Genomic DNA, 11623 nt, shown 5'->3' with positions numbered 1-11623 from the left:
ATCAGAGGGAGCCATTTTGTTGTTTATGCAGTAAACTTAGATTGACCCTGCCCCTCCCAGAGGAACTTACTTGCAAAGCCTAGATACAAGGGCAGGTCAGGCCAGGTAAAGACATCCAATCAGTGGGGTGCACATCTATCTACTAGGGTAAATTAAAATTCAATTGGCCACCCATGTGTAACCTAGCAGTTTTTTTGTGTGTGTGGCAGACCTAGCATGACCGCACAGTTTTCTCTGTGTATTGCAATCTCACTGGCCACCTGTGTATAGCCCGGCTAAACTACCTCTATAAAAGTAAGTCTGGGGGTGCCTGGGTGGCTCAGCGGGTTAAGCCTCTGCTTTTGGCTCGGGTCATGATCTCGGGGTCCTGGGATCGAGCCCCGCGTTGGGCTCTCTGCTCAGCGGGGAGCCTGCTTCCTCCTCTCTACCTGCCTCTCTGCCTGTGATCTCTGTCAAATAAATAAATAAAATCTTTAAAAAAAAAGTCTGTGAGGCTGGGAGGGGTCGCCTCTTTGCAAGAGACAGCCCTGACGGGTCAGTTTGATTCTCGATGCTTGACGCGAAATAAAGCTTTGTTTGACCTTTGCTTTCTATCAGTCTCGCTCCTTTGATTACGGACCCTAACACTTCTTCCTTCCTTTTTAGCTCTAAACCCCAGTAGCTCCAGAGGACAACCTACTTGGTGGTCCTATCCCCAGTCTACTCAAGCCTGGTAAACAACATCTAAAAAGAACACAAGCTTATAGTCAGTGGTATTGTAATAGCACTGCATGGTGACAAATGGCAACCAGACTTCGGTAGGCACAGGAGAACATACAGAATTATCCAATCGTTATGCCATACACCTAAGACTAACATAACATGGTGTGTCAAGTATGCTACAATCAAGAAAAAATGGAAAATTAGGAAGTTAAAATTTATCAAAACATGCACACAAACACGTAAAGACCATACACAGCCCCATTTGTAGCGGACAGAAATGTAAACATAAAGGTGCAGTGGTGTTCAATCCTAACTGCATAAAAGTAACTGTTGTGCATATTGTATCACTGTTGTAAAAACACCAAAAAATAAAAAGAGCAAAACCTCTTTATTTCCTCTTGAGATACAAATGCTCAGTTTGTATGTGGGACCAGTCCTGGAGACCGTGGCTAGCTCTTCCACTTGTTCCAACAAATTCCAGCCCAAACAGGATCTAGACTGTTTCCATCTGTTAATATTTGGCTCATAAAATCTACAGCCTGGTAGCCCGCGAGCAGGACTGCCTGGTAAGGCCGGATGTAGTAACAGGCAAGCACAGAGGTAGGAGATACGGTGGATTCAATGTGTACGTGCAGTTTAGGCCCATGTCCCCACATGCTCTCTAAATTCCATTATTTGGTCAGAGCTGGGAGTGGTATCAGGGTGCTGGCCCATTGTTGCTCCCTGCTCCTCTGATTCTGCTCTTCTGCTTCTGAGGGACAGAAGGGTTAGATCGTCTGGGAGCTGGTGGGGGCCATTTCCTTGGCAGCCTGCCGGGCTAACCAGTACTTGTATCTTTTGGTCTTAGGCCTCTCAAAGTTCACCACAGACATAGGTATCCTCACACTGTCAAGTCCGTTTACCTGTACACAAAACAACAGGAATCCTCAGAGGTCAGTTGGGCAGATAAGAGCTACTACCATCCAATCCCACCTTTTCACCCGCCAGAAAGAGGAGACCATATGTGACACACTCACCGTCACCTCACACCAGTACTCCCCCCACTGTGTAATGGGCTCTTCTGGTAACTTTAATGCATGTGGGGCGACCACAACACCAAGCTGCAAAAAGTCACAACCAAAAAGAGATCTGTTTACATTGATGCAACTGTAGGCAACCTCAAAGGAGGTTCTGGAGTTTCCTGTAAAGGAATGAAAAAAACTGAATTTACCCTGGTTGATTCCTTGGGAGGGCACAGACCTCCAGAGATAAGAGCAGAGAAACTCAGTCCCAATTTCTCAGAAAAGGAGGAGAATTCACCAAGGAAAAACAGGTCTGGAGACTGAAAATCACTTCACAAAAGTACAAACTCTCCAGTGAGTCACATCTCCTAGGTTTTCCCTATCTAGAGAGGAAATAAATGATACCACCATCTCTTCCTATCTGCCTTCAAATTCTGGCCACACTTAGTCCTTAGCCATTTCCCTCCCACAATCCCTGCAACCAACCAACAACACTTTCCCTAACTCCAGCTGTACGATCACACCCTTTCCTAACAGATCAATTGTTGGCCTCATTCCCGGGGAAGCTTCTACCCTTAGAGGTAGAGCGGTATTTGGGAACACTCACATTTTTGAAGAAATGGCGGGCAACTATTTCAGGGTTTAGTTCCCATTTGACGTTATTCTTCATCCCCACCTCCAGATGACAGCTTCTCAGAAATTTCACAGTCTGATAGGAATTATAAACAAGAGATAGGTTAGAGTTGCAATCAAAGGAGAAGAAACACGTTAGCAAGAAGCATAAGGTCTGAGTTCAGGAAAAGGGCACAATTTCTGCCTCACACGCATACAGGGAAGGTGACTGGGAGGAATATTCTTCTTCTTTTTTTAAAATCTATTTATTTGACAGCACAAGCAGGGGGAATGGCAGGCAGAGAGAGAGGGAGAAGCAGGCTCCCTGCCCATCAGGGAACCCAACGTGGGGCTCAATCCCAGGACCCCAAGACCACAACCTGAGCTGAAGGCAGACACCCAATTGACTGAGCCATTGTCTCAAGGCTGATTTTGTAGGAAGATGTTTTAGTGAAACTTTGGAGGAGAAGGCCACCTATACCTGGTTGTTCCTAAGCAAGGAGAAACAAGCCATGTCAAAGTTAGACCTATCAATGGGGACCAGTGGTGTATCTCAGAAGAGACTGACTTTTTCTTTTCTTTTTGAGAGAGAGAGAGAGAGAGCATGCATGAGTGAGGAGGGGTATAGGGAGAGAATATTAAGCAGGTATGACGTAGAGCAAAAAGCCCGACATGAGGTTTGATTTAACAACCCTGAAATCATGACCTAAGAGGAAATCAAGTCGGATGCTTAACCAACCGAACCACCCAGGCGCCCCAGGATAGAATGACTTTCATAGACCATATTAACCCAATACTTCTGGCCCTTCAGTCCTACCCTTACCCCATTAACAATTTCTCCCTGCTTACAGAATGAAGTATAAATTCATTAGCTGAGGATTCAAAATGTTTTACAAATCTCACCCCAACCTCCTTTCCAGCCATATGTTTTGTAATATTACCCTATGTAAGTCCTCTGGTTTTGCTAGACTGGTTCTACTTTCCATGTTAAAAAATGCCTGAACCACCTATACTTTTTTTCCCTTAATACCTTTCCCACTGTCCTGTTCTATCCAAAGCCTACTAATCCCACCAGGCCCAATTCAATCCCATCTGAAGAAAAGACCTCTCCAGTTACCCTAACCCTTTTTGATCCATGTCATTCTTCTAATCTACTGCCTTGATCTAATCTAATCTACTGATCACCTTCTCATGTGCCTATGTTCTCTGTGACTTGTCTGTAAATATCCTTGGAGGCAGAATCCTCATCTCCCATTTTTCCATGGGTCCCCTTGTAATCGGGCTGGGGCCCTCCTCAATAAGGGCAGATCACCCAACAAGTGAGGATCTCCCAGGAGGTGTCAATACCAGTTATGGCAGCCAAACATTTCCCTTTTTTCCTACACTTGTCTCTGCAATCAGGAGATTTCAAGGAAATCAAGGAGCCTCTCAGGAAGAAAATGGTGACTCCTTAGGTGACAAGTAACAACTTTCTATGTTTTTACTCACCATCTCACCTGCCCTGGTCTGGATCTTCTCTAATTTTCCTTCTTGTCTCAGCTAGAAAAGAAAGTTAAAGATGAGAAAAAAGAAAAGAAATATGAGTCCATGATAAATATTGAACTTACTATGCTGGATACAGGCTGAGTTTCTGGATTCCTGTACTTCTAATCTCTATTTCATTTTTAAGTTAGATAGCAAAGGAAAGAAAGTTGCAAGAAGAAATCTTATGATTTTTATTCCTCCAAGCCCCTCTGCCTTCCTTGCGCGCTCACCAATTTCTCCTCCTCAAACAGTTTCTTGTTTTCAGGGGAGGCATATACAGCCAGACCTTGAGGCAGTAGTTGATTCCGGCCCAAAGATTTCTTCACTGAGACCAGGTCACCCCGGACTCCAAGTCCTACCAATGAGAACAGATACTGGATCAGAAACAGGAGCAGAGAATCAAAGAAAGAAGCAGCTATCATTCCCTCATAGTGCTTATTCTAGAAAAAATGTTAATATTAACTAAGAACACTTAGAAACTTCTAATTAGTTTCTCTGGGCCTGATTTAGAAATTTAATATTCCCTGTACAAAGTGAGAGCTGTCCCATCACAGGATCTCAGTAATTGTAGCACATGCTGTTAGGCCTCCTTTTCCCTCCTTGCACTGTTTCATGTGCATTTCTCTATGCAGGAACGCAAGGGCACAATCATAGTACTTGTTATGGCTTCTTCTCAAATATACAGCAGCTCATTTCTACAAAGTAGAGTAAAGACGAAAACAGCTAAGGGAGGACGGCAGGGAAAAGCTGATGCCAAACAGAGCCAGCCTAAGATAGGAAGTATCTTTGCCGGGCCTCACCTTCCACGGACTGCGTGAGGATGAGCTCCAGGCTGCCTTTGGGCCCGTGTTTCGTGTCCTCTACCAGCTTATAAACCCGGTGTCGCCGGCGTAGGCACGGCTTCCGGCCCTCTCCGGCCAGCGGCACCTTCCACCAGCGCTCCACGATGACCGTGCCCTGGCAGCCGGGGACGGAGGGTGAGAGAGTCTCCCCGGAGAACCCCCTGCCGCCCTCAGCCGCCGGAACAGCCCCTGCCAAGCCGCGGCCCCCCAGAACGGTATTTGGGCGTAAAGAGCCCCACCAGAGGCGAGGACCCCCTGAGCTCAGAGGTGGCCCTCACCCGATTGTGAGAGAGACTGAAGTCGCGCTCCGGGCCGGGAGTGCCCCCTGCGAGTCGCGGGGGTAGCAGCCCCCGCACTGTTCCTCGAAGCAACGCTCTCCCCGCGGCCGCCGCCATGTTCCCAGCGCCGAGGGAGAGTTGAAGAGGCCCCCAGCGTCGGCGCAGGAAAGGCCCTAGCGGCTGCCCGCGTCGTGCCTGAGCTTCCGCCTCTCCGGCTGGCGAAGCCTAGGGGCAGACCCGGCCCCGGTCCGAGGGTGGCCTAGCAGCCTCCTGGCTGTCGGGAGCTGGGGGAGCTAAGGCAATGATCCGTGATTCGGCGTTTTCCTCACTCCCTCCTCCCTGTTTCTTCTCCGAGCAGGGACGCCCTGACAGATCATGGCATGAACCGGAGAAAGACACCGTCTCCCTCTTGACTTCCTTTATCTTTAAAATGGGGGCTTTGGTTTATTTCTTGTGGCTCTGAGGTCACTTGCGGCTGTGGCATTCTGTGATAACCGGATGCCAAGGGAAGAGGGTTGCTGCACTCACTTTTCCTTACTTGAGATCTTCCTAAAATGGGGGAGAGATGGGATCCTCTGGAAAACTATGGCCAGCCAGGAGGAGGCCTACCCTTAATCTTTACAACTGTGGTACTCCAGCTAGTATTTAAAGAATTCTAAATTGCAAGGGAGATAAGCCACAGAAAAAGGAAAGCATGGCAGTGGTGAGGGAGCAGAAGGCACAAAGGACAAAGCACAAGCTGACAACCCACAACCCCCACCCCAGCTTGTGCTTTGTCCCCAGCTTGCCTTCTGCTCCCTTAGCAGCAGGGTCCAGACTGTTCTGTGGAGGATCTTCCTACCGGAGAGAAGACCACATACATGGAGTGAATAGGGTCTGTTTGTCATCGGAGATTGCGTGAAGGTGTTCTATGCATCCTGTTATTTGACCCTTAAACGTCCTCATTTCTCCTAATTACACTTGCCTCACTTAGCTTCTGGGACACCAGTTTTGTTTCTGTTGTCTTCCAACTTCACCAATTTTCTTCACAGTTTGCTTTGCTGATTTCTCCTTTTCTCCGAACTTTACTTGGAGTGCCCCTAGGACAGTCTTTGGATCTTGACTCTTTTCAATATACACCCCTGCTTTGATCTCATTCAATCTTTGTGATTTCCAAAGTTCTTTCTCTCTCCTAGACTTCTCCTAAACTCAGACTTGAATAGCCCACTGCTTATTTGTCTTCTCCTTATTTATCTAATGAACAATTCAAAGTTAACGTGCTTCAAATCAAACCCATCTCTACCCTGCCTCAAACTGCCTCACCTGCAGCCTTCCCCATCTCAGTTGATGGAAACTGTTCTTTCAGTTCTTGGACTCAACTTATTTTTCTCAGACTCCCAGAAATTCTGGGGGTTCTATCTTTAAACTGTTTCCAGACTCCAACCACTTCCCACCACCTCTAATGCTTCAGCCTGGAGTAAGACACAGTCTTTCTTCTGGATCACTGCAGTAGTTTGTTGGCAAATTTGCCTTAGTGCTCTGCAATTTATTTACAACACAACAGTCAGGATCTTTAAAAAAAAAACCAAACATATCAGATCATGTCATCCCGGTACTCAAAACTTTGCAGTGACTTCCGCCTATACTCAGAATAAAAGGAAAGGGCCATACAGTTGTCTACAGAGCCTCCCTAATCTGCCCTGTTAGCTGTTTGACTTCATCTCCTCCTTTCCTCACAGCTTACACCATGGCCTCCCAGTTTCTTGAAAACACTCAGGCACTTTCTCCTGAGGGCGTTTGCACTAGCTGTAGCTTAGGCATGGAATGCTCTCACCCCCAGATGTTGGCTTGGCTAACTCCCCCACCTTTAAGTCTTTGATTAAATGTTACCTTTTCATTGAGGCCCATGTGGATCACCCTACTTATTTCTCCAGGCTGCCTACCCCCTTCACACTCATAATTTTCCTTTATCCTCTTTTCTCCATAGCACTTTTCATCTAACATACTAAATTTTATGTTTATAGTTTGTCTTCTCACTGTTTCAGATTTATTAGAGAGAGAGAGAGTGCAACAGGGAGAAAGGGAGAGGGAGACAGACTTCCTGCTGATTGGGGGAGCCCCACGAAATCAAGAGTCAGAGCACTTAACTGAGCCACCCAGGCGCCCCTGTCTTCTCACTGTTAGAAGCGAAGTTCCATTAAGCAGGGATCTTTGTTTTGTTTACTGGTGTATCCCAAGTGCCTAGAATATTGCCTGGCTTTCAGTAGGCCCTCAATCAATATTTGTTGAATGGGTGAGTGAATGAATATGCAGAGGTTTCAAAGTGGTGGCCCCAGAATCAAATTTTGTTCACAGTGTTGCCTTTTTTTTCATTAACGGTTATTCTTTTTTGAGTTATAGCCCCTAGTTAAAATTTGGAGGAATTTAGCACAAAAATCTTTCCATTTTATGTTGAAAAATCATACGGGGGCACCTGGGTGGCTCAGTTGTTAAGGGTCTGCTTTCAGTTCTGGTCATGGTCCCGGGGTCCTGGGATCCAGCCCCACATTGAGCATGCACTGGGCTTCCTGCTCGGCAGGGGACCTGCTTCTCCCTCTCCCGTTCCTTCATTTGTATTCCCTCTCTCACTGTCTCTCTCTGTCAAATAAAATCTTTTACACACACACACACAGAGTAAAAAAAAAAAAAAAGAAAAAAGAAAAATCATAGATCTGGGACCACTGAGTCTGCATTTCTACAACTGGACAGAGCTGAGTTGAGCTTTCCACTTTGCTACAGCCCCACCCAGCAGCTAATTCCATTAGCTGTCCTGGCTCCTGGAGGCTGTTTGCAATTTCTACCCTACAAGGCAATGAGATAATTCAACCATGTGTAGTACCCCTGGATTATTAAAGGTAGGGATATAATAAATACATTGAATTGATAGGAACTGGGAACCAATGTATTAGGTCAGACATTGCGTTAGGGCCTCCGAAGCCTTCAGTGTTAAAGACACCAACCAGTTAGTGGCTTAAGTGCGATGTGTATGTGTGTGTGTTACAGGAGAGTATGCACACGCATGCGTGCATATGCCAGAATAAGGAGCCAGGTTGGGTGCACTGGACAGGTGCTCAGGTGAGCCTGTTTACCAATCAGTAGAGAAACTTAAGTATTCTAATAACTGGAACTGCTATGAACTACTTACTAGATGAATAGGAGCCATAGTTAAGGGGGTTGGTGGGGTGGGGTAGGGGGTCAGCAGAGTGGAGTCCTGAAGTGACATAAGGGCTGACCCCTTGCCCATGTCATAGTACCTACCGGGTCACAATGACACCAGGTTGTGTGAACCTCTGCCACCCTCTCTGAACCTCACTTTGCCGCAAGGAGGCACTGAACTGAGAAACTGCCTTGTTACAGGTTGCAACCCTCTGCCTTCTCCCTTTCTTATATCAAGAGGGGAAAAACACGGAACTACCTCTACCCGATCTGGTCACCATACGCCTTTTACCTTTACTGTTACAAATACCGGATCACCCTCCGGGAGAAGATGCTGCCTTGTTGTTATAAAAGGTACTTGTTTTCATCTCTACTTGTAGTTGTTCATATAAAGTGTCAGGAAAAATAAAAGAATTTGAAGGAAATTCCCAAGTGGTAAGTGATAATAGCAAAAGAGGGTGGAATGCTGGCATGGAACTTTAAAATTTTTCCATCTGGCTGGCCTGGGAGAATGGAAACAGGCTGGGCAACAGAAGATACAGAAGGTAGTGCCAGAGCCCAGTCTTATGTACCTGGAAGTTAGGAGCCTCTCCCCTTCTCAGACACAGAGGGAACTAATTTGGGCTCCTTTTCCCAACCAGCATCACTTATAAGGAACGGGAGGACTTGACACTCCGGCCCCGTTCCTGCCTTCAGTGCTCCTGAGTCCCTAGCAGGCCTCCAGGTGGTCAAAAGCACCAAACAGGGTGATCACAACCAGCTTAAAGAATTATACTCGGTAAGTGGCCTCTGTGCTGGCGCCGTGCCAGGGAAGTCCCTAGCTTGCTGTGATACTTTGTGAAGAAGGGGCATTAGCTAGTTAGAAAAGAGTCTGTAGATCTTGGAGCTCATGTACAACAGCTAGTTGCTTTAGAAACAAGGGTTCTGGCCCAGAGATATTAAGTCAAGATCATAGAGCTGGTGGTGAAAAGCAGAATGGGAAAAGAGGAGGTGGGAACAGAGCAGAAAGTAGTAAGACTTCAGGGAAATAAAGTTGTTTAGATGCTAAGCAGGGTCTAGAAACCAGAACGCCTCAACTTGCCCCTGTACCCTACTGCAGTAACATGCCTGTGGGTGACCTCTGTATTTTAAATGAGAAATAGAATTCAGAGAAAACACCTATCATGGAAAAAAGTGGTAAAGCATTACCAGTGAGACAGTAAACAAATGACAGAGTGTCGTTTGAGGAGTAAGACCTCTGATGTAAGTTTCCAAAGGGCTGGTGTGCCTCTCAGGTGAGGTCAGCAGGCAGTAAACCTGCAACTGCATTGACTCCTTTCTAGATTGTTTGATATCAAGGAAAACTCCACGGTAGAGAATTAGGTCCTAGGACTAAGGGACAGAGCTCCAATTCTCCCAGGCTCCCTTGTCAGCACATAATTAGCTCTCTCAGACACAGCCAAATCGGCCTGCGATCTGATCTGAGGTCGAGATGAGAACAGAAAACTATTACTCTTTTATTCCTCTTCCAGGCTGGGAACCTGACGGTGCTGGCTACTGACCCCCTGCTCCATCAGGACCCAGTGCAGTTAGACTTCCATTTCCGCCTCACCCCCCAGACCTCTGCCCATTGGCACGGCCTTCTTTGTGACCATCGACTCTTCCTGGATATCCCGTATCAGGCCTTGGATCAAGGCAATCGGGAAAGGTGACTGACCCCAGATGGGAAAGCAGGAAAGAGGAGTGAGAGGGGAAGGGGCAGAGGGTTTCCTTCTTTTATGTCATAATCAGGGAGTGGGGATGCTAACCGGTGAGGGTTGATTCAGAAGCTAGATACTCTCGCACCACTGAACTGGCAGGCAAACAAGCCTGTGAGCTGAGCCAGAATCTGGGCTTCAAGGAATCACAGCCCACAGGAGGCTGCTGGGCTCAGATTCAGAAACACAGAAGTGAGGATCCATAAATAGTTGAGTGATAGGACGTGCCTTCCAGCTGTTTGTGTTTATAGAGCAGTTCCTTCTCCCCAGCCCCTTTGGATGTCAGTCCTATTGTGTGCAATCCCTGGCCTTCAGAGAAAAATCTATCAATGCAAGTTCATCAACTTTTAATTCCTGGCTTAGGTCAGGAAAAAGGGAGTTGTAAGGTTTCTTCTACTCCAAGTAGGGGTCTGGATTTTTAGTTCACTAAACATTGACTGTAATTCTTCTCTCTGGCCCCTAGTTTGACTGCAACACTGGAGTATGTAGAGGAGAAGACCAATGTGGACTCTGTGTTTGTAAACTTCCAAAACAACCGGAATGACAAAGGTGGGTATTGGCTGTCCTTCCTGACCCATGGTGCTGAAGCAGCTGACAGCAACTTTCCCTTTGTAGGAGACCCTCTTCCCCTACTCTTTAGAAGAGAATGTGCCATAGGCATTTCAACGATTTAACCACCCCTCCTCCTACCCCCACACACAAGGAAATGAAGGCACCCAGCACTCTGTGCCTTCAAATTACACTGGGATTATGAGGAAGGCCCTGTAGGTAGATGTCAGAAGCCAGACTGAAGAAGCACTAATGAAATTAACACAGAACCATTCAAGGCATGTAGGCTGGTAGGACAGAAAGAACCTCAAACATATTAAGCACCTACAGTGCGAAGGGGTTGAGCATAGGGCCAGGGGGATAGGAATATTTTTAACCAGATGCTTAGAGCACATGTTGCAGAAACCACTTCTTCCCTCATACTGTTGGAAGATGGTCAAGAGCTTATTACCCTATCATTGCGTTGGGCTTCATAAACCTCAGCTCATTTAAATTGTGAGGAAGGTTCTATGATCCCCATCTTACAAATGAGAAAACTGAAGTTTAGAAAGGTTAACTTGTATGTTACAAAGCTAAGTAAATGTTAGAGCCACGTTTGGAGTCTAAATCAGCTAGTCCACAACACGTCACCCTAATGCCAACACTACATGGCTTTCCCCCAGCCACTCCCCGGTGAAAGAAGCCAAATCTGGGGGAATAGCTGTATGGAGCCTTGAAGTGTTTTCTAATTGTTTTTCTCTTTTCACAGGTGCCCTGCTACGGGCCTTCAGCTACATGGGGTTTGAGTTGGTCAGGCCAGATCACCCTGCCCTCCCTCCCTGGGACAATGTCATCTTTATGGTGTATCCCCTTGAAAGGGACCTTGGCCACCTCTCCAGTGAACCTCCCTGAACATACTTATTCCTTCGGATAATGGGAACCTGATAAATGGGAACCAGGATGTGATTCAGGATACCTTCCATCTTAGGAATAAAGGGTAGTGCAATCCTCAAGTGTTAACTTTTCTGCGGGGGAGGTGGGCTGCGGGGGGGAAGGCAGGGTTGGTTATGCAATCCTCAAGTGTTCACTATTTCTTGGGGGAAAAGTGGGTTAGCTGACGTGGAACAAGAGCCCTAAAGAGCTGAATTCACTACAGGATAAACATTTAATGATGGAAAAATTAAGAGGGACCTGCACCAGAGAGGGAATGGAGAAACTAAGAATCT

General features: G+C 46.7%; 2 protein-coding genes across 2 annotated transcripts; one reads left to right on the top strand and one right to left on the bottom strand.

Moving 5' to 3' along the window:
- Positions 1-1071: 1071 nt before the first annotated feature.
- MRPL9 (mitochondrial ribosomal protein L9) lies at positions 1072-5120 on the bottom strand. The gene is made up of 7 exons (XM_047727049.1): positions 4960-5120; positions 4640-4796; positions 4070-4194; positions 3804-3854; positions 2311-2412; positions 1719-1802; positions 1072-1604 (listed from the first exon to the last, which is right to left on the bottom strand). Exons 1-7 carry the CDS (start codon positions 5074-5076, stop codon positions 1470-1472), a joined length of 771 nt encoding a protein of 256 aa, XP_047583005.1. The 5' UTR covers positions 5077-5120; the 3' UTR covers positions 1072-1469.
- A 2861-nt stretch (positions 5121-7981) lies between these two features.
- Positions 7982-11410, top strand: OAZ3 (ornithine decarboxylase antizyme 3). Its single transcript, XM_047727048.1, is given in 7 exon segments — positions 7982-8052; positions 8335-8487; positions 8775-8835; positions 8837-8911; positions 9645-9820; positions 10333-10418; positions 11167-11410. Coding segments are annotated over 7 exon segments (750 nt in total). The 5' UTR covers positions 7982-7996; the 3' UTR covers positions 11310-11410.
- Positions 11411-11623: the final 213 nt, after the last annotated feature.

The sequence above is a fragment of the Lutra lutra genome, chromosome 4, assembly GCF_902655055.1.
Source record: "Lutra lutra chromosome 4, mLutLut1.2, whole genome shotgun sequence".
In the NCBI taxonomy this organism is placed as follows: Eukaryota; Metazoa; Chordata; class Mammalia; order Carnivora; family Mustelidae; genus Lutra; species Lutra lutra.
Note: the sequence above shows the minus strand (reverse complement) of the source record. Positions and strands in the feature narration are given on the sequence as shown.